Source organism: Pelodiscus sinensis, chromosome 2, assembly GCF_049634645.1.
Source record: "Pelodiscus sinensis isolate JC-2024 chromosome 2, ASM4963464v1, whole genome shotgun sequence".
Taxonomy (NCBI): Eukaryota; Metazoa; Chordata; order Testudines; family Trionychidae; genus Pelodiscus; species Pelodiscus sinensis.
This window is the reverse complement of record NC_134712.1, coordinates 147,012,074-147,035,838: the sequence shown is the minus strand read 5'-3', so window position 1 is coordinate 147,035,838 and position 23,765 is coordinate 147,012,074. Positions and strand designations below refer to the sequence as shown.

The following is a 23,765-nucleotide window of genomic DNA, read 5'->3' as shown; positions in this document are numbered from 1 at the left end:
TGGTACACCGGCATATCCAATAATCCGGAACCCCCCGGCTCCCAAAGGTGCCGGCTTATTGGAAGTTTACTGTACAGCAGCTTACAGCACAGTATCTGAACCATTATATAGAGGAAAACATACTGGAATATTATGGACCAGAGCTACTGTAGACCTTACTAACCAACTTTCAAATATGAGGCAGTTGGTCCTTATAGTAGGATGAGACCAAGGTGAATGGAGAGTAGACTCCCCTTAGGTAGGATCTACTCTTGGCAGGTTCTGGGGACAGGATTTAGTTGCCAGGAGAAGTATTCAGTGACTTCCGTGAGGAAGGAAGGATCGTTCAAGATTGGTAGGCAAAAGGACTCATACTCATGCTATGTGTCAGTAATAATCACACAAAGGTAGAAGAGGGCCTAGAAAGTGTTTCTCCTGAACTGCACAGGAGAAATACAGGGTCTGCTCAGAGTAATTTCAGAGTTATTGAAGATGGTATAAAAAGTTTACATTTATTAGTCAGGGCATCCTTGGTAAGTGAGTTTGGGAAGAAGCAGCACTTATTCCAAAGAGGCTTAGGCAACTGACACAAATCAGAGAAACAAAAAATATAATGCCAGTCTATAACTCCATAGGATTGCCTTTTAGCTGGAATACTGTCCTTGTCACTAAAATGGAAGACATAAAAGGGGATAAGAAACTGACAACAAAAATCATGAGCTGAAGAGGAAAAACTTCTTTGAGAAGGTATTGAAAAGAGTAGGAATGTTTAGAGGAGAAACATGAGACACATAAAATAACAGCACAGAACAGGTAAATCAGCAGCTTCTGTTTACCCGTACTAAGACAAGACTAAAGGAACATTCAAGTAACATGACAGGCAAATCAACGTAACTAATAAGGGAACACTTTTTGCCCTCTTACAGAGTGCATAATTCACCTGTGAAACTGACAGCTATTGAGCTCAAGAGCTTAGTAGGAGTCAAAATATTTCTAAAGAAAACATTCAGTGTTACATTAAGTAGGATAAAAGTAAATCCTCAAGCTTCTAGGCATAAGTCAACCTGTAACTGTCGGGTATAAAGACTACAATCAGAGAGAGAAGTTAGGAATGACACCATCTAATTCAGGTGGGTCCTGCTGGCCAGGGAAATGCACAGCCCTAAATTAGGGCTCCCAGCTCCTTCTGTACTGTAGGGGGTGAGTTAGGCACCTAAGGTCACAAAAGTCCTGCTAGGGAGGAACTACCTAAACTAGCCAATAAGTCTATAGGAATGCAGCAAGACTTACAGCCCAAATCCACAAAGGGACTTATGCACCTGTCTCACGGATTCAGTTACAAACCTGCTCCTGGAGTTAGGCACCTAAGCAAAAACTGCCCTTGTGAAAAAACAGACAGACACACACTGATTGTAGCTAATGGTCCTGTGTTTAGGGCATCCCTCCTGGGAGTCATGTTTTGCTCCAAAGCAGGGATTTGAATCCTTGTCTTCCACCTCTTAGATGAGTGCCCAGACTACTGGCCCTTCAGCATGCCAGAGAGTTCCTATGCGATGCTAGGCAAAGCACTCATTGAACTTTGTACAGGTGGTCACTAACTGGGTGTTTGGAATGTCTGATTTGAGATGCTAGGGTTTGATCTGCAGAAGTGCTGTGCAGTCAACAGTTGCAGCCCATGGGCGCTGTGTTTGGATCATACGAAGTGCTACGTGCTAGCGCATAATGCCAAGCTCACAAAAGCAGATGCTGTATGTCAAATTTCGCACCCAAAATTATAAGACCCTTGACCATAATCCCTGTGCCTCAGTCCCCTATTTATAAAATGGGATAATCTCTCTTCAGGTCACCTGAGTATTGTGAAAATAAGCTTTGTGAAGCACTTATACACTACAGTGATGAACACCAGAGAAAAGCCCTTGAGAAAAATAATTCTGTCTTCAAACCAGGGATTATATAGTAGGCCCAAGCCACATGAGGGATTAAACAGAATACTGACTAGATCACCACAAATTGAAAATATCCATTCTGCACAATTAATAACTCAGGTTCAGCAGAAAAAACTGGTATGTGATCATGTAATTCAAAACTATCATACTGCATGGGCAACCTTAATTCTGGCCTTGAACTTTTTGCAAACTTGATATGTTCTTTTAACTTAACTTTTTACATGTAGCAGTATTATAGACTCCGGATCATCAGAGAAGTGCAATACAGACATATAGATCAGCTTGATTTTCCCACATGATACTTTTAAGAGTCAACTTGTGCATACTTCATATGTACAGTAAGATACCACACAAAATTCTGTAAAACTTTAATTTATTCCCTCCCAAGTATCCAGAATATGCCCAGATGAGAAGACTGTGACAAAAAAATGAGTACCAGCATAACTATTCACATGAAGAAAATAAAAGCACATACTACCAGATTACACAGAAAACAACCCAAAAGTCCTATTTAATGGGATAGTGCAAGTTAACAGCATGTCTCTGGCAATGACACCTTCATTTGGATTATAAAAGTTTTACAGAATAGAGTTAGATCAAAAGTCTAGACGGGTCTCTGATATTTTACTATAGCATTAAGAACATAACTTTTGAAAGACGCTGTACAGAATGACCCACCAAACAAATGTATTTACAAGCCCAGGGAGGAAATTTTTTCTTCAGTTTATCCCAAATAAAAATACACAGAATTATGAAAATATAGGGTTACTATTTCCACCACACAAGTCAATGCTGCTGTCTGAAAGGCTTGCAAAATTATTTCAAGTTTTTAAAGTTCATCTTTTTCTCTCAATAAGGTGTACCTATGTTCACTGGGTGCTAGTTTCTGGAATGAACTCTCTGGTGGGCTGCTTGCTAAATCTTGAATTGGCTGAAAAAGAACACAAAAGTATGTTTTCATTATGTAAAGATATTCTTTAGTCTTAATTTCTTGTAAGCAATTTTTAAAAAATCCCAACAGTAGTAAGTTTCTTAAACTGGAATGAACTTCCTTTCTTGTTAATATCCTCAGAGAAATAATCTGGTTTAAAAAAAAACGTTTAAGGTTGCTTAAAAGAAAAAGCCCATCTACACGGACCCTTAACATCAAAATACCTCATTAACATTTCCTCCTTTAACATATATTCACTACCACACATTAACCTAGACAGATTCTGATCCTCCTATGACCAGTGTGTACAGTAACAATATTTACATCACGTTCCTCACCAGTACAGTAAATGTGAAATCTTCACTCTGACCTCAAACATAATACATATGCAATCCTGAATAGTATGGATATTTTCCTTTGGAGAAGGAAACCACAAGACCATCCTATAAAGCAAACGTGATCATATAATTTGTTTCTCAGTACTTTGTTGAGATGGTTACATTGCAACAGTCCCATTTTACACGGAGTCTATACAATAGAGAGGAAGATACCTGAAGGCTTGTTCCATAGAAAGATCTATGAAACATACGATTAAGATGAGATTTACACTCAGATCTGGACATTGGTGGGTTGGGAAGGGGGAATTCAGTAAAGAAGGTGACAGAAGGATGGCATCTAGAAGGGGGCAGAGTTAAGATATATATGTGTACAATTGTTTTAGTAATAGTGATGTGTGTAGCTTTGTGTAGGAGCAGAAGATATGTACTGGTAGGTGTCTTAACTTTTCATTTCCTTGGTTTTGTTTCCTGTACTGTGTGTGTGTAGGGAACAGCTAAGTTCTGAACAAAGCTGTATGTGTATTCATTTTCTAGGGATTTTTTTAATGTTTAATTGGGAGAAAAAGTTGAGTGAAGGGGATGGTCTTTAGTGCCATGCCACAGAAATGGACCAATGGTGATCAAAATTTTATCTGCAGCTCTAACCTCACTGATCAATAAAACCTTTTCCATCAGGATCTATTCCTAATACCATCTGTTTAGGTAAAAGAAAAGAAAAGCTGCTTATGGAGAAGAGTCTATGTGTTGGCTACCTGCTGCTGTGTAAGTTTTCAGTTATGACAAATAATGGCAAAAGTGACTCTTCTCAAAAAGACATTTAACTACTGGCTGTGCCAAATCAAGTGGAGACTCCTCCCTCTGCTGATGTGCCAATGGCAGTCTGGCTAATTTCAAACAAGTGCAAACATTTTTATTAAAAAATATATGCAGAAATAACTCACAAATTATACAGAAAATTCAAAGGCCACCTGTATGTGGAGAAATATACACCTCACGGTTAATCCAGCATTTGTACCATCTATGTAAGTACACCGGTTGCACGTATGTGAATAGTATACATATGTTTTCATGGAATGGGGAAGGAAGATTAGAGGGAGGCCATGAAAGTTGGCAGCAGGGCTGGCTGTATGCACATATACAGCAGGATCCAGGGAAGTAGCAAGGAGCTCAGCCAAGCTTGCCCGTAACAGCCACCCTCGTAAAGCCTTGCTTCTTCCTCTCATGCTCCCATTTCATCCTCATTCCCCAACTCTACTCCACTGCTTGTGCCTCAGCTCCCAACACTGCAGACACCTGTTCCCTTGCAGGCTCCCAGCTATCAATACCAATGTGTATTTAAAACATCTGTGAAATGTCCATGCTAAAATCTATATTGACTAAAATTTGCTCAAGTGTCAAGGCACTCACTAAAAATCCAGGAAATAATCAAGTCAATTAACATCCAAACCAATGTCCCCTCACATGCTTTCCCAGTCATACTCCGGAACAGTGACTCTCCAAACACCGCCCCACCCCCCAGCAACTCCCCACAGTCACCGGATAGAGATGGATACTCACACCCCTGGGAGATGCTCCCCATTCAGAGCCACAGGGAAAATGGCCCAGGACCTAGAAAGAGAGGTCCAGGACATGCTGGCTTCTAGGGGTGATCCAATCATCCTCCAGCCCTTGGTCCTCCCCATGGTGTTGGTCCCCAAAAAGAACAGGTCAGTTTGGTTTTATGTGGATTATTGGAAGCTTGCTATGGCCAAGGCCTACCCCGTATGCCTAGGCCCAACAAACTCCTACACAAGCTGCGTGGACTTGCTCGCTACCTCACTACTATGGACCTCACCATGTGTTGTTGGATCCAGATGCCAGACTGAAATGTGCTGTGAGTTCCTAGTCCTGCCTTTTGGCCTCAAGGGGGCACCTGCCACCTTCCAGCATTTGGTGGATCAGCTGCTGAGAGGGATGGAGTTTTGTTCTGACATACATTGTTATTTGTGTCTTTAGCCAGACCTGGGCCCATGTGTCCCAGGCAAACCAACTGCCGAACCAACTTCAGGGGGCTGGGCTAACTATAAAAGCTGGGAAGTGCAAGGTGGGAATGGCAGAGGTATTTTACTTGGGCCATAAGGTGGGGAATAGCTGCTTAAAGCAGGAGCCAGCCCAGTGTGGTGTGCTAGCTTTGAAATATACAAGAGTCCTCAGCAGGGGCTCTTGTGCATTTCAAAAAGGAAGCACAGCATGGAGCCTGGATCCCTCGCTGACCCCAGGCTCCATGCGGGCGCTTCTGCTTTGAAATGCACAAGATCCTGTGCTGGGCTCTTGTACATTTCAAAGCAGAAGCACCTGCGTGAAGCCCAGAGTCCGTGGGACTTCCCACTGGTCCTGGGTTCCCCGCGGCATTCCAACTCTGAAATTCACAAGATCCCCTGCTGAGGTTCTTGTACATTTCAAAGGAGGAATGCGGAAGTGCCTGTCGACTAGTTGAGTAGTCGATGGAAATTCCATTGACTAGTAAATAAATCACTAGTTAACATCCCTAGTCTGGACCGAGCAGTGCCAGTCGCACTGTGTGTGTGTTGAAGGAGATGTTGGCCAGGGCCCCAGTGCTGATAAACCCAGACTTCGACAATGTAGTACTAATGCAGGTGGACAAGAGGAAAGACACACAATTGCGTACTTGAGCAAGAAGCTGTAACCTTGGGAACAAACCTATGCAGCCATAGGAAAGGAATGCCAGGCTATGGTGTAGGCCCTTAAGAAGCTGCAGTCATACCTATTTGGGAGACAATTCCTGGTGTACAGTCACCACCCTCCCCTGACTCCTTTCATTTGGTGCAGTGCCAAGCGGCTGAGGTGGAGTCTGCTCCTGCAGGATTATGACATGGAGGTGGTTCCTGGTAAGGGACGTGCTAATGGTATAGACCAGGGGTCTCCAAACTACGGGCCGGATGCGGCCCGCGAGGCCCTCTCATCCGGCCCGTGGAGACCTTTTGGCATCCAGGAAACAATTTCACCATTCACACTAATACAGGTGTTCATGTGTAGTGTATCAATGTGTTATTAAATAATAACTGAATAAAATAATATGAAATAAATAATTAAAAACAACATCCATGTTTTGATTGTTTTTTATTTGGACCTCAAGTGTGTAGTCGGCCCCCGAACTGCTGTTTGATAGTTAATGCGGCCCTCGGGCTGAAAAGTTTGGAGACCCCTGGTATAGACAATGCCCTGCTGTGGAGAGAGAGGGGCCTGAAGGTCACTGGCTAAGAGACCCCCCCCCCCCTCAGTTCAGTCTCAAAGGAGGGAGAGGTGTGACAATCTCAGGATTTTATTCACCTTGTTATGCTGCATGTGAGTTCTATTGTCTTACAGTAAACCTGTGTGTATGCCTCAGTTTCCTGGGGTACTGCACTAATATCTAGATGATGATGGGAATTTCGGGCATGACTCACTTAGAGAGGCTATGTCAGCCTCTTACATGTACATAATGGCCATTGCCCTTCATAACCTGAGCAGGGAGGGAGCACAGGTGACACCTTTTGCCCAGAAATCAGGACAAAAACCAGAGGAGGGGCCTGATTGGAGGACTGGTGGGTTAGTCTCGGCTGGCTTGGGAAGGCGGTCTTTGGCTTTGAGGCCCCCTCACGCCAAGCTGGATTGTATTGACTGCTACTCCTATTGTATTGATTGTACGGTGCTGACAAGTCTGTTCTACGCTGTGTCCCTGTTGACTAATAAACCCTCTTCTACCTGCTGGCTGAAAGTCACATCTGAACGAGGATGGGGGTGCAGGGCCAAGTGACTCCCCACATCTCAGTGACACATGTTTGAGTTAAGCATCTGGGACCTGATCCTTAGTCTTGCATAGGTCACTTTGTACCAGCAAAGTGTCAGAAAAAATGACTGTAAAACTGCTCAAAGTGACAGTGGAGGATTCCCTGGTGTAGCTCAGTTTTCTTGCACCAGTTGTCAGCATGCCCCAGTATTGCAGGGGATGAAAAACCATGTGACCATCACTGAGGTATGCTGAAGCTGAGAACTGAACCTATACCATTGTACATCTGGGCCACACAAATTGGCACAGATGCATAAAAATAACTCAAGCTTAAATAGATCAATTTGCTCAGAACAACCGGAGAAGTAGAGAGAGCAGGAGAAAAAAAAAGAAGTCCTAACAGATTGAAAAAAATATGTTGAACAGCTATTTAGATAGAAAGGGAATTACAGTCTCATGGCTAAAACACAAGCTTGTGTGTCAGATTTGAGTCCTCTTTTCAACTCTGCTACATACAGCACTTCCTTTCAAATGTGGGAAAGTCACTTAGTGTCTTACGATTTCCATACCTGCAATAGTGTTGTCAGGGTTAATTAATTAATGCTTGTAAAGTGTGTTGAGCTCCTCTGATGCAAAATATTAATAGATATGTGGCAAAAGAATATTATGCTCACATCAGTTACCAGGTTAGCATATTCTTGAAACTTCCCGTGGGGTAAAGATAAATTGGTAAAGAAGCTTGGAGTAGAAGCTGGATTTGTCCCATGTGCACCTCGTGAATGGACTGAAGAACTGAGTGCTTTGCTGTATTCAATTCACATTATACAAGTCCACTCAGTCCTATTTCTTGTTCAACCAAGCGCTTAGACAAACATGTTTGTTTACATTTATAGAAGATAATGCTTTCTGTTTCTTGTTTACCATGTCACTTTAAAGTGAGAAATGGCATTTGCTTGGCATTGTTGTAGCTGACATTGAAAGCTTTTTACATGCCAAATACACTAAACATTCACATGTCCCTTCATGCTTAGACTTGTAGGTTCTAAAGTTTTATGTTGAGTGCAGTTATGTAAGAAAAAAATTTCTACATTTGTAAGTTGCACTTTCATGATAAAGAGGCTGTACTATAGTACTTATATGAGGTGAATTGAAAATCTTTCTTTTTACAGTGTAAATAAAAAATAATATAAAGTGAGCACTGTACACTTAGCATTCTGTGTTACAACTGAAATTAATATATTTGAAAATGTAGAAAACACCCAAAATAAATTTAAATGGGCATTCTATTATTGTTTACAAGGACTATTAAAATGGCAATTAATCATGATTATATTTTTATCTTAAAATTAATTGGGATTTTAAAAAATCATTTGACAACCTTACATTATATTACTACTACTCTACAAGAAAATATACGTGGACTTCAGACAAAGTAAAAATGGATTCCATACAACTTCATGTAATATGGCAAAGAGAGCTCATAAACAATTTGTTTTGTTTTTTTTAGGCTATACTGTTTTCAATCACTGAATTGTTAAAATGGATTACATCCACACCAGCAGAACAATGCCAGTTCAATTTAAAATGTTTCAAGTAACAAAACAGTTAAACCCAGGTGACAAAATTAGTGGTATTATATTCATTTTAAAAACTGAAGGGTTTCCGTAAAAAGAAATGAACATTTCATTTTTTTCTTGTTCAGAAAGAACACAAAAACATGGGATTTTTCTTAAATTAATTATGTTCTGAGATTTATCAACACTGGCATGTATCATTTTAAAATATTGCTAGGTTGATAAGGCTACTCACTTATTTTCCGTAAACAGATTTCTCTTCTTACTTACAGACCAAGCTAATATGAAAGCATGTTTTTTCATGCTGAGAAAGAATAAATGGTTTGCCCAAACAGCCGGATACAAATCCATACATTTCTGTAAGTCTTACCTGACCAGGTGCTACATCAGTTGGATCTGGGCCATGATGAAATTCTCTGTGCAATTTTCCGGAGTGCAAATCTAGTACAAATTGTTTGAGTTTACCTGGAATTCTGAAACAAGACCCCCCAATAAACATGATAAATAAACAATCTTAAATAGAAAATAAAGTATATTGTTTATAGAGCAGCCCCCATTTCTACTGTCTACTAGATACAGTATGGTCACTTTAAGTGATTAATTTGTGATAGAAAGTTAACTGGATGGTATGCTTGAGTTAAACAATCCTACTAGTTTTTCTTCTCCACTATCCCCTGAAGGCACAGCAAGTATTTCTTTCCTTCAATAATTCCCGCTGAGTTGTCCTAGCTTATAACTTCATTGTATACTCACTTCAGCTCCCCACTAACCACACCAAAGAAGAAAATAGCAGGTTCCAAGTGCACAGTTTACAAATACAAACAGATGTCAGGTAGCAGTATTGACAAAATGTCTTTGAAAGGTTCTGCAATGTGAGAATAATTGCACATACACCAGAGATAAACACCGAGGGATATCAATTTAAATTTAATCTGAGATCATCTACTGTCACCCCAACAAAGTGTTAAGTATAGCAGACAATTGAAAGGTCAGATGTTCTACAATGCTTAAAATGAACAGTTGATCTCGTAAGTGCTAAAGATTAGCTCACACATTACGACATGAGCACCGTGTATGCTATGCCATAGATAATTTATGAATGGTCAGACTTTGGAGTTCACTGCATTCCATATCCCTTTCAAAATTCATTGAGATCTATGGGTGAAAAGCACTGTATAAGATCTAGGTTACAACACTATCTGAACCATACATTAATACTGCAGTAGTACTTAGAGACCCCAGCCAGGATTGGGGGCCATTGTGTTAAATGCTATTAGAGCAATGGCTTGTTATAGTTAATATACAGGCAGTCCCCGACTTACGCGGATCCGACTTATGTCGGATCCGCACTTACGAACGGGGCTTTCTCGCCCCGGAGGTCGGGGCGAGAAAGCCCCGTTCGTAAACTGCTCCGGTGCCCCTGGTCTGCTGGAGACCGTCTCCAGCAGACCAGGGGCACCGGGCGGGTTCCCGCGCTTCTGAGGCTTTGCCAGAGCAAAGCCTCAGAAGCGCGGAGAACCGCCGCTGCTGCCGCTTCAGTCTGGGTGCCTGTGGTCTGCTGGGGACAGTCCCATCAGACCACAGGCCCCCGGATTGAAGCCGCAGCCGTGGGGGGGTCCCGCGCCTCTGAGGCTTTGCCAGAGCAAAGCCTCAGAGGCGCAGGGAACCGCAGCTGCTGCCGCTTCAGTCTGGGAGCCTGTGGTCTGCTGGGGACGGTCCCCAGCAGACCACAGGCACCCGGACTGAAGCCGCAGCCGCGGGGAGTCCTGCGCCTCTGAGGCTTTGCCAGAGCAAAGCCTCAGAGGCGCGGCACCCCGCTGTCGCTGCGGCTCTGCTCCCCGTGTCCCTGGTCTGCTGGGGGGGGGGCGCAGCTAGTGTGCTCCCCCCCCAGCAGACCAGGCTTTTGTTTTGGACTCTGGGGCAGAGCAGCTGGGGCGCTGCCGATTGGTCCTGCAGCGCCGCTCTGGGCACTACTGGACCAACCCGGCAGCACCCCAGCTGCTCTGCCCCAGGTCCTGATTCAGCCGCTGCTGGTCAGTTTCAGCAGCGGCTGAATCAGGACGCCTGGGGCAGAGCAGATGGGGTGCTGCTGGGTTGGTCCAGTAGCACCGAGGAGCGGCACTACTGGAGCAACCCAGCAGCACCCCAGCTGCTCTGCCCCAGGCGTCCCAAGTCAGCTTCTGCTGAAATGGACCAGCGCTGACTACAGGAAGCCCCAGGCAGAGTTGCTCTGCCCCGGGCTTCCTGGAATCAGCTGCTGATCAGTTTCAGCAGCAGCTGACTTGGGGACGCCTGGGGTTCTTAAGTTGATTCTTTATGTAAGTCAGAACTGGCGGTCAGTTACAGCAGTGTCTGAATCTGGACGCCAGTTCCGACTTACATACAGATTCAACTTAAGAACAAACCTACAGTCCCTATCTTGTACGTAACCCGGGGACTGCCTGTATTCGGAGGGTTAAAATTGGGGAGAGGGGAATGCAGAATGTATGAGGTAAAAAGTGACAAAACACCAAGAAGAAACAGGACAGTGAGGCAAGGACAGGAAGAAGGATATAGAGAAGAAGGCAGGAAGGATGAAGGAGAGCACAGAAGGTGAGGAAAGTGAGGCTGGCGACAGAGATGCTGTGAGAGAGGCAGAGAGAGGAGGCTGGAACAAACGGCCAGTCAAGCAGAAGAAACGTGATCCAGAGTTCAAACTGAAGAATCTGAAGACATGTGTATCTAGAGGTTTATGAACATGGCTACTGGAGGTTGTTCCGCCATGATTCTCTTTCCTTATGACATGTCAGTGGGGGAGAAGTGTGCTTGTGTCCCTGAAGAGGGGAAGGCATGTTCATTCTAGTCCAATTCTGGAAGCTGGTAGAATCCCAACTGGGCCTCTCACCATTGGACCGCATTGTGCACTGGCCATCTGCCAGGGCAAGTCTTTTGCTTGTGAAGGCTTTCCTTGTTGGGAGTTTTACTGTTTCTCCTCTCACCCAGAACAGGAGAAAAATATTTTGTTTCCACTGAAACAGTTTTCTTTAAACCAAGTGCTTTTCTGTGAGAAGAGTGCATCCGCTGCAAGGCACAGAGTAACTTCACTCCCCCCACAGTGGTCAAGGAACACGCACGCTGACATAACATGGCTAGTAAAGCATGGATCCTTCATCTCACATTTTATGTTTTCTAAAATATTGCAAATATTTGGGGTTAAAGGTGTTTTGTTTTGGGTTTTTTTGGTAATCTATCCCACTATGTTATATAATGACTATGGACACATTTACACAGCAGGGCTAAAGCCAAAATAAGCTACACAACTTGAGCTACATCAATTGAGTAGCTTAAGTTGAAATAGCTTAACTCGGCTTTTGGCGCTGTCTACACAGCAAGAAGTCCAAGATAGATTACTTTTCCTCCTACTTCCCTTACTCCTTCTAAAATGAGAGTTACAGGAGCCAGAGTAAGAAGTCCTCCAGCTCAACAATATTTTGACATTATGTTGAAATAACTGCTTGTAGTGTAGATGCGGACTATGTTATTTTGGAATAATATCAGTTATTCTGAAATAACACTGCCATGCAGACGTAGCCAAACAGTGGGAGACACATTATAGAGGGAAAAGATTTCCTCCACTAATTTTTAGAGCTGGTTTAAAACAAAACAAGCTTTGATGAAGAATTTTGTACACACAGTTCTCAAATTGTTATTGAAATTTGTTATGTTTCCAATTAGCAGAGCTGGCTGGATTCTCCTTTCACTTGAATGTTTGAAAGCCAGGGTGCACCTACACTGCACCCAGAGCTCAAAGTCAGTTACACAATTTGAGCTACACAAATTGCATAGCTTAGAGTTAATTTCAAAATAGAGTGCTATTCCAAAATGTCCCTTACTCTTCGTGCAATGAAGTTTACAGAAACATCAGAATAGTGAGACCATTATATTTCAAAATAATTGGGCTTGCTCAAAAGACATAGAATAGCTAATTTGGGATACCAAAAGTATCCTGAAATAGCTCTGCCGTGTAGACATAGCCTTAGAATCAAGTCCGCAGTTCAACCACTTCTTACAACTTGACTCCTATCTGAAAAGTGAGGCTGCATGTTAAGCAATCTCACTATCACTCCAAACCTGATGGCAGAAATTGATGTAGCTGGAAGGCCAAAGGGCATAAGTATGAAGGCAAGAGTAGTTTTCCACTCTGTCCTTGGAGAAGTTCTTCTCTAAAAATTAGACCCCAGCAAACAAAATAACTGGGCTTTGCAAATTACTGAGACGCTTTAAGATTTTACCTTGTATTTTATAAAAACAAATTAGGAGACATTTCACTATTTGCCAAGTCACTTCTGACATATTTAAATATCTCTGAACTTTAACTTGAGCATATGGGGCTGTTTATGAACTGATAATTATGTACATATGATATTATAGCTATGATTACATTTAAACCATTACTCTAATGCAAATTGCTTTCAAAGTGTTTGTTAAAAACCAAGTGTGCATGCTGTGAACATGCTACTCTGCACAAAATATTAATAAGACTAAACAGTATGTGTAGCACAAACAGTTTTAGGATCTCACTAGAAATGCTTTTAGTTAATCTGTCATGACCATGAGGGATGGCAGCAGCCTGGGGTCTAAGGGGTTAACTGTACCTAGCCAATGCAGGTAGAAATTTCAAACTGGGACAAAGGAATTTGTGGTTTTTCCTTCCTTTGTCCTTGGGCAGTTTTTCTCCAGATACTGAGGAGGACAGACAACATGTCTCTCTCCAAGAAAACACTCTTCACTATCTGTAAGTAGGGTAAAGTTGGATAAATCCATTAGGTTTTATTGTTTTATGGTTTGGGAATGGGAATTTGATGTCTGTGCATTTAAAAATAGGGTTTCCTCTCCTTTGTAACTAAGTTTTTGGCCCATGGGAGTCCCCCATGATTATATTAATTGGTGACATTTCCATCCAGTCATTAAGCTTGTAACAGGAGTATTGTGGTGATAATAAAAGTTCTTTTTTATTAACCTGGTATTGGTTAATTTGTGTGTCCTGGTTTTACTTTAGGGCTGAGATTTTCCAAGTGATCTCTTTCCTGGTTTTCTTACCATTACTTGGATGGTGGCAGCGGATTTTTATGCCCAAAATCTAGGTTTTTAAGATTTTGGGGGGAAGCTTTATACCAAAGCCTGGAAAGAAGGTTTTGTGGTACTTTTTCAGGCCCCCACTTCTGAATTTATTGTGCCAGAGTGGGGAATCAGCCTCGACATAATCAAAATGCATTAATGGTTGTAATATCTGACCATAATATTACTACTTCGAGTGATGTCCCCATTGGTGCTCCACTGTAGGTGATGGGTCGCCTGGGGCCATGAGGGAAGAACAATGCTTGCATTTCTGCAGTGTATGGGTTTCCCACAAACACCGTATGCATAGTGAGTGGCTATCTGGTACTGGCCATAGGCTCGGCTCTTGGCACTCCTCACATTTTTTGAAGCCCGAGGCGCTTGACATACTGAGTTGTCTGTGATATTGCTTTATGTCCCTTTTGTATTTTACTTTATCCCATTTCTTAGTTTTTGAGAACTGGGAAGAGCCAACAAAAGTGCGGTTCATCCTACTCCGGAGCGGCAGAGGAATTTAAAATCCCCTGAGAGAAAACTACTTTTTTTTTTTTTTTTTTTTGGTAAAATAAACGAAGGAAATTACTTATAAACTACTAAGCTAACTATTGGAAAACTATTAAAGGTAACTAACTGTAAATTATGAAGCACTGTATGAGGTAATAGGTTGAGGGGAGATGTTGAAGCTCCATCCGCTGATGAGGGCGGTTAGAGAGGAACTGAAAGGGAGGGGTGACCCGCCACCTACAGTGGAGCACCCACGGGGACACACATCTCGAAGAATAGTCGTTACTGCACGAAATGAGTATCTCCCTTATTTTAAGAATAAACCTGCTGGTATTTGAGGGAGGTGGCGGCAATGATCACCAGATTCCTGCCAAACTCAGCTGCAACACCAGAGTGGAGCTCCAGAATAAGACACGCTGGTGGCTGAGAGGTGAGGAAGCCTTACTGCAATGTTTACATCGTTCCATGGAGTCTACAGTACAAGCAATCATGGTGCCTGTGGTCATCATTGCTAGCAGATTCCATTAAATCTAGTCCTAATAACTTCAGACGGTGAGCAATTGCAATGTTTGCAATTTTTGCACTTTTGCTTTTTAAATTTGGGTTACATTTGTCTAACATCAGAACTGATGCTCAACACAATCTTTCCAACAAGGCTTGCAGTAGATGTTAAAGCTTGAATAGATACAATGGGAATCAAGCAAGTGAATAGTATTACTGCTTACTGAGTCCAAAGTAGTTGTGCAGCTGTGTGCATGCACTCAAGTAAAATCAAAACCTGATTATCCAGTCAACACACTTGGCAATATGATCACTGTGACATGTGATGGCATCTATCATCATCAAGAGACAAGACTTCCATATTTCCATTTACTTTTGAAATGTTATATTGAATACAACTTTCAATGGAACTATGATAGTTTTCATAAGTGGAGGTCTGCTCTATAGTGCCAAAATTCTAGAAAACAAGCTCAGACTTGACAGTCATTTTAGCATCAAAACATCATCTCCCTTTAGAAGAGTTTGTACAGGTGTCTCATTCCCTGTTCTGTTCATTCCCTCTGGGGCACCTGGCAGAACAGTGGCTAGGTGGACCTTTGGTCTGACCCAGCACGGCCGTTCTTATTCAAAATTGCACACCTGGTAGCAGGAGAGCCCTCACACAAGTTTTCATATGGGATCTCTGGAAAAGCAGAAACCTTACCTATGCAAGAAAAAGGCTGCTGCAGTTAACCCTTACTTAGATTTTCCTACTTATGGAGTGGGTACTGAATAAGTTTGGGGCATAAATTATTTTCTATTCATTAAGCACTGACTGTGTGTCTACGCTGTCCAAAACAGTACAACTCAGCTCCTCAGACAACAAATCTAATGCTAAACAGGTACAGTAGATGAACAATGAAGCTAACAGTGAATAAAGAAAAAGTATGGTTTTGTGACAGCAATTCAATGTAAGTTATACAGTTTCCTCACTATGCCAGGTTGTAGAGGGACAGGTGCCCTTCATCAGATTTTGACAACATAATATGCAAAAGCTCACAGTGATGCAGAGGGCAAGGTAGATGGGTGTGGTATAATTCAATAAAAACCATTCTGTTTTCATAAATGTTATGCTGACCTATTTATTTATAGCAATTTATAATGTATAAAGATGCACCCAAACTGGAACTCTGGATGTTACTGAAAGCAACAATGCAAGAATAGAAAGCAACAAGTCCCCAGAAAATCTCCAGCAAAATAAGGATTTTTATTATCAAACAACCACTTCTCATAAATAATCAGCCCTGTCCCTTCAGCCAGTGGGCTACAAGAAAGGCTTTCTAGTGAGGCCCCTCCTGGGGGATGCTCTAGTCTACTGCCTGCCTCTGTATTCAACTGAGGAGGATCTACCACACGCATTTTTGCTGACCCCTGTTGTGGCTTTAAGAGTGAGGGAGTGAGAGAGAGAGAGAAAAAAACCCCATGGTTCCTGAAGTAGGCCCCAAACCATCTATTTAGAAATACCACTGTATTTAGGAAAAACCGCAGAGTAAAGATTAAAAGTTGATACTCCATCTATTTTATACATTTTAGGCAAATATTATCACAACAATCAGTCATATTCCACAGAATATCTGGTGGGAATTCACGTAATAAGAGCTTCCCCACCAATAGTTCATGACAAGCTCAGGAACGTCAAAGTTACAGAAGAGAAAAACAGATGATGACAAATTCAAGATTCTTACCACTGAATATTTTATACATATTAATTTTATAATAGATCCATTAAATATTTTATTCACTGCTCAAAAACATTCCAAAGTAAATTAATGTTTCTGTCCTGGCATTAAAGCTACCATGGTACTAAGAAATGTGAAAATAATTGAAAACTAGAAATTGAAACAAAATCAAGAACAGCAGCATTTAAAGACTCAGGGATAGATTCTCAGCTAATATGTATCAACATAGCTCCACTGACGTTAGATAGTGCAATGATTTACATCTGCTGAAGATCTGATCCTGGATCATACACCCCCGCCCTCAGCTAATAAAATATTTATCTATTTCATGTCATGTAATATTGTTTACAGTGTTCAAACAAATTTATTTCTTTGACACAGCCCCTGTACTTCCTCAAGAAGATGTGACTGGCAAAAGAAAGGAAGAGTTTACTTACGCTAAGTCATTGAAGTCTGGAAAGACATACATGTGCCTAAAACTGTCAATAGCAATAACAGGACAGTCTGCTGGAGTCTTCTGAATATGGAGGAGTGGGTGTCTGAACTTATCACAATCAGCATGCAGAAAGTTTATTGTACCTTAAAAATGAGAACACGGACCAAACTTTACATTAGAAATTTGAATGTGAAAATGTTAATGTTCCAGTAAATTTATGAATAAAAGCTGTGGAATTAGGTACATTACAGTAACAAACACTGATGAAGGAATTAATTTAGAAGGAATTAATTTAATCAAGCAAACACATTAAAAGCTAAACATTTTCTGAGAAATTATTTTGGCTGTAATAAAATAGAGATTAAAATTTCAAAGTTTATGGGTCATATAAGTTCAAATTCAAGAATCACATATATAAAATAAAAGTATGTCCGAAGGAACTGTTTATTATAATTAATGTATGTTTCTATTTCACTAGTGCCCAGAGGAGTCAATAAGTCCATGGCCTCTTGGTGTTAAGCACGATAGAGGTAAACACCGTTCCTTGCCTTGAAGAGCTTTAAAATTAGAGTGCTTCTCTATTTATGCAGTACTAGAATTTGATGCCTACAAAGAGACAAGGGAAAGCAACAATAATTAGTGACCTTTTTCACTTATTAATTGTCGTGCCACTTCCTGCTGGAATTTTTCTAAACTCTCCAAATCGTCTTTCATGTGGAAAAGTATAAGGAAAGGAAGGCCTTCTTCTGTCAATTCCTGTAAGAAGAAAGATATCAAATGAGAAGCATACCTGACTTCTTTCAAACACAACATATATTGTATGCAACTCTACTGATATTTCTAGTCAAGTAGGACTTCTACTTTACAGCCAAATGACAGAATAGGCCAGTCAGTAATGAGGCAGGAGACACAATACAAAAGAATAGAGGAGAGAGTCAACTATACTGGAGTACAATTTACAACCAGGTACAAAAGGCTTATAATGAAGTTGTGGCCATTGGACTTGTTTAAAAATAAAGAAAAACTACAACCACAAGCACGCAAAAAAACAAATCCACACTGCCCTGTATCTCATGGCAGGTCTATACTAAACCAGAATGTTGGCTTAAGATATGTAACACCAGCTATGTAAATAATATAGCTGGAGTCAACTCACCTTAAGCCGCATTTCTCCAGAGTCGCCACAGGGGGAGGTCGACTGGAGAAACTCTACTGGGTGGAGTTCAGGAGTGGACGGGGGTGCTCTCAGCATTCGATTTAGTGGGTCCTTATTAGACCTACTAAATCAAATGCCGGGAGAATAACCTTCATGGTGTTGATCTTTTGTTTAGTATAGACATAGCCTCATTGATTTTGCAACCTTACTGAAAAACCCAAGTACCCAACCACCAACTGTAGATATATTCAACCTCGAAGCAAGCAGCAAGTGACTTCACAAAGGTTAGAACTGTTGTGATGGGGTATAGGTAATTTTCCAAGTAAGCAAATCTCACGCTGTTTACAGCTTTAAATGTTACCAATCTATTGAAATAAATCTGAAAGTTGATTATTAGTTATTATAGATGAGAATAGTTGCTAGGGTACATCTACATAGCAGGGCTAAAGCTGAAATAAGCTACACAACCTGAGCTACGTCAATTTCATAGCTGAAGTATAAATACTTTATTTTGGCTTTTGGTGCTGTCTATACAGCAGGATGCATGAGTTAGAGCATTTCTTCCTCCAACTTCCCTTATTCCTCATAAAATGAGGATTACAAGAGTCAGAGTAAGAAGTCCTCTAGCTCGACATTATTTCAACATGATGTTGAAATAACTGCTTGCTGTGTAGACACAGACTATGTTATTTTGGAATAACATCAGCTATTCCAAAATAATGCTGCTGTGTAGACATAGCCTTAGAGAACATAAACTTAAAGAATGTACTCCTTCAGTTTACAAGAACATGAGTTAATCTAACTTTAGGGAATAATCAGTGTCATCCTTAGGATAAAATACAGGACTATGTAGCACTTTAAAGACTAACAAGATGGTTTATTAGATGATGAGCTTTCGTGGGCCAGACCCACTTCCTCAGATCAAATAATGGAAGAAAATAGTCACAACCATATATACCAAAGGATACAATTTAAAAAAAATGAACACACATGAAAAGGACAAATCACATTACAGAACAGAAGGGGGATGTAGGGGGGGGAAGGAAGGTGAATGCCAGTGAGTTAATGATATTAGAGGTGGGGAAGGGGAAATGTCTGTGAGTTAATAGTATTAGAGGTGATAATTGGGGAAGCTATCTTTGTAATGATTTTTTTTTTAAATTGTATCCTTTGGTATATATGGTTGTGACTATTTTCTTCCATTATTTGATCTGAGGAAGTGGGTCTGGCCCACGAAAGCTCATCATTTAATAAACCATCTTGTTAGTCTTTAAAGTGCTACATAGTCCTGTATTTTGTTTCAGCTACACCAGACTAACACGGCTACATCTCTATCACTATCCTTAGGATATACACTGTAACATTAAACGGGTGCCCCTTTGCCCGATGGCAGCTGGGAGCAGGGGACACAATGATTTTTTTAAGAGATGAGTTTTTTAAATCTTCAGCAACACACTAATGAAGTATTTTAAAACAATTTTTAAATTAAGGCCCTGTAAACTAACACACTAACTTCAGACACTGACAGTAGATACCTGGAATTGGCAAATGCCTGTTGAATGGCTTCATTACCCCTTGCATGGCTCTTTCACAGGTTCAACGTTCTGCTAATAGATCTAGCAAACTTTTTCACTTTTACGTTAACTAGATTCTCTTGGGAGGAAGCAGAGTCACAGAACAGGGAGAGGAAGAGGCAGGTGGTGCCCCAGATTTCCGGGTGCCCTATGCATATGGGTAAGGATGGCTCTGGGAATAATGACAGAATCACCCAGTTTATCTTTCCTTTGATTCCCCCCAACCCTGCATATTTTTTTCTTTTCGTGATTGCGGTTTTCTAAGGGTGACAGCTCATTTTGTGCCTATGTCATTCCATTTTTATGTAAATTTTGTAAGACTACTCTATGGTATGTTGTCCAGTGCTTTGCCCATTGGTAAATAACTTAGGCAATGATGCTTCCACTGTCTCCTCTGGGTATTTTGCAGATTTATAGATAAGACTGTTCAACAGATTTAGAGACCCCCTTTTTAAGTAACATTTTCTGATATTCATCCCTTTCCATCTAGAAATACCCTATGGAACAATCTTTATAGTTATCTGTGAACTGTTCTATCTCCCCTTAGTCATCACTGCAAAGCACAATCTCACTAGTCAGCTTTATAGAGAAGGGCTGTTACCTTCTTGCAATGCATTGATTCTGTGTATAGTATGCAACCCAAAAATCTGACTTGATTTTTAGTGTTTCATGTTGCAAATTCATTGCTATTTTCTCAGTGCCACATCTCTGGTTTCCAAAGATCTCTCTCCTATTAAACACAGAACGCCATAATGTATTACATGTAATAGTGCTACATTGCCTACAACCAACACCACTCCTATCATCACAGAAGTTTCTTGCAGCCTCATCATTCTAATACTCCTAACTAGACTCATACTCTGTTCTTCCCATTAAAATAGTACTGTCCAATAAGAGGCAGGCTTAGCTCCTAAAAAAAGGACTTGTATTTGAAGATGTGTGGGTTTTTTTTTTAAATAGTGTACCTGCACTCAATTAACTTGAGCTAAATCCTTTTCCTAACATTTCTCCTTGTTTATAGTCTCACCTTTTCTCAGACTACGAGAAAGTTTTGTCCATTCTACCACCATATATAACTGTCTCTAGGGATATGTTTTTATATGCAGAAAGATGCTGTGGTAAGTGCTATACCCTACAAGTCACTGGAAGGATTTATCTGAAAATTGTTCCCCCCAGGGTGAGCTAGATGGCTGTCATTTGAACATTCAAGTAGCTCTGGTGGAGTACTACTAAGATTGGTCTCCTATAGGAATTTTTAAAAATTTTCTGAAAATATCTTGATACTTCATGTAATGCCTATTCTAATCATCTGTACTACATGTCTACCTGAAAGTAATTGCTATACAGTATTTAACCATGTTTAGAACTAAGTAGGAGCACTCACATGAGGTGAGCTGGGCCCTCAGCGACCTTTCACATTAGACAACAGAAAAAAGTCTCTTCTTGTGCTGTGGTGTTTGTGGTCCCATTTCACTTCTAGCTTTTACACATTTTTCTAGAATTGAAATATGAAGTGAAACACTTGGATATTTTGACTGAAATGTTACCTTCCCCCTCCTGGCAAGGGAAGAGAAGACCCGCTGAAGAGCAGGGCGAGGGGGCATGGCAGGAGGAGGAAAGGGGCAATTGCCCGTGGGGGCCAGTGATCAGCCCCGGGCCCTTTAAATCCCCACTTCCACCCCACCCCATCTTCCTGAGGCTCTGCCCCCTCCCACTGTGTCCAGGGACCCAGCAAGGCCATCAGCCCCGCTGGGGAAGCACATCTGCTGCACTGACTACACCTTCTATTTCTTTAATAATATATAAATCAATATACAATTTACAACCAAGGTCATATACTAGGGTTAGGGCCATATCCCTCCAAATCTCTCAAAGATAGGCTATCAACAAAGCTGGTGAGAAAGTTTGAAAGCATTTGAAATACTGATGAACAATAGTAGGTGGGAGTTGCCAATCCCAACCCTCCACCCTAATAATTTTGACCAGCTCTAATCATTAGCTATGTTGACATCCTTGCTTGTCTAGAAAAGAATTCAATCTAAGGACATCTTCATCAAAGAGATTCCTTTGGTCTTGCTGACCTATCCCCAAGGATCCTGTCTTCTCTGCCAAAGGGCAATGTGCGTTGCCCAACAAATGACAAATTACTGCCAGTATTCTTCAGACTCTGAACTAAATGTCCAGTACCACTAATGTGTACATATGTACTGAATTAGGCTTCCTACATACTAGTAATTTGTTCTAGTTGGAAGCACTTTTCTGCTCCCCCATATCATTTCTATTTCAAGGCTAACAAACATCCAGAATTGGAGTGCCGTCTGTAGAATTTATTAAAGGTTCAACACAGGTATTATTTGATTTGCCTTCCTAGTGTAATTCTCTATTGAGTTTGGATGATCAGCAAATGGAACAGCTGCTTGCCTTACTTTCTGGACTTCTCTCCTGCAACAGCTCTCTATTGTTCATGGAGTGAACTGAAAGATGTTTTCCCCTGTAGCATAACCTCCCACAGCTTTTCTGTAGGTTTTAGTGGAATCATTAATCCTTTCTAGAATAATTAGTTATCTGAACTCACAGTTCAGCATATTACATCACATGGTTTCCTGTGACTTTTAAGTATTAGCAGTTTACATATTTAACTGTTTTCTCAATTTAACCTGTGATGACACAGTTTCTTCTCATTTGAGAAATATTAATGGATCCAGTGGTATTTCTCCATTTTAAGAATAGAGAATCTTTCAGACTGGCAGAGAGCTTCAAAATGTAAAAAACTTTTTGGAGTTCAACCACTGTATGTTGTCTAATGTCACACTGAATAACCCTGCTCTGAATTCCCAACTGCGTAGCTAGTATGCAAACAGTACTCATCTTACATTAGAAACACTTTAAACAAAGCAAACCAGAGAAATTAATTCACCAAGAGTGAGTTCAATTTAAAATTAATGTCTAATGTTTTAATATTGAAATATCTTCTTAGCTACATCATATTTTATAGCATATGCTGGCAAGTTAAAGAAATATAGCTTAAAACATTGATGACAACACTTCATACTTTTGCTCTAAAATATTAGTCACGGTATACTAAATGTCTAACTACTATTAAATTGCAAGCAGGCACAAGTATCAGAATTCTGGTATGTTTGAAATTGTTTGGCTACTGACAGCACTAAGTTTTTAAACAAATGTTGCTAAGCAAAATGTCAATTTGGAATGACTTGGGATTATAAGTATCTGCCTAAGTAAACTGGAATAGAGAATTACAAAAGCAACTAGGAAAATTGGGACAGAAACTTGATACAAACTTACAATGATGAGCCTTGGTTTCTATGGTTCAGAATCTGATTTCACTGTGGGAAAAGTACACTAAAAATCCATCATGCAGTTCTAAAAATGCTAAATACCTGGCATCTTTTACATGCTGAAAACGCAAACGAAGAATTAAAAATTGTATTTATCCAAAGTTTCTGCAGAAAAGTCTCAATACAGACTAAAAGATTATACGTAGCATGGTCTAACAAAAATATTTTTTGCTGTCTTTTTCCCTGTATATATAAGCTAAAAGAATAATTTGAGCACAATCAAAATTGCACAGGTAGTGGAGAAAGTTAAAAAGCCCACAAAATATAGGGTGTTTTTTCAGTTTATACATCATCATGTGGATAACACACACGTTCAAACCGCACCGCAGCTTTTAACAGATGCTGTTGTCTAAATGTACTGTGTGAGCACAGCTAATGAGCAAGTTCAATATATTTTCTTTTCTTTTGTATGTTTACATATTTACATGTAAATTATAATTTTGGGGTAGGATAAAGAAAGGAAAGAAAACCGGAGGCAGAACATACAATAAAGCAAGGAAAAAAGAAAATACTGTAAAGGGAACAAAGAGAAGATTAAATGTATACTAAGATCAACCTAGGAAAAGTTACATCTTGGTTTATTAAGAAAGAAACGTGGTGAAAAATAGAAAGGAAAGTCAAACAAAAGCAAGACAGACGTAGCAAGCAGTGTCTGTTGACAAAAAGCTCAGCAAGTAGTAATACATTTTATAGGTATTTATAGAATAATTTAATAGTTTTGTGGCATTTAGCCAATTCTATAGCCTGTCAAAGACTATTTAGCAAATATGGATGAGATTAATGCTTGTGGAGGTTGACAAATATATTTGGTTAATTTTTTTCTGCCAAAGCTAGTAAGTTATATTCTATATAATTTATCAAATAGGAAGTTGTTGACAATGTT

At 40.5% G+C, this 23,765-nt stretch overlaps 1 protein-coding gene across 1 annotated transcript in view; it reads right to left on the bottom strand.

Annotated features, from left to right (window-relative positions):
* Positions 1-2,281: 2,281 nt before the first annotated feature.
* The window catches only part of ERP44 (endoplasmic reticulum protein 44), a 116,553-nt gene continuing 95,069 nt past the window's right edge, over positions 2,282-23,765 (bottom strand). The window contains exons 9-12 of the mRNA XM_075921597.1: positions 17,438-17,549; positions 16,795-16,936; positions 8,908-9,010; positions 2,282-2,856 (exon numbers count right to left, since the gene is read on the bottom strand). Coding sequence (XP_075777712.1) covers positions 2,755-2,856; positions 8,908-9,010; positions 16,795-16,936; positions 17,438-17,549 — 459 coding nt within the window. The 3' untranslated portion in view covers positions 2,282-2,754. The remainder of the gene's footprint in view (positions 2,857-8,907; positions 9,011-16,794; positions 16,937-17,437; positions 17,550-23,765) is intronic.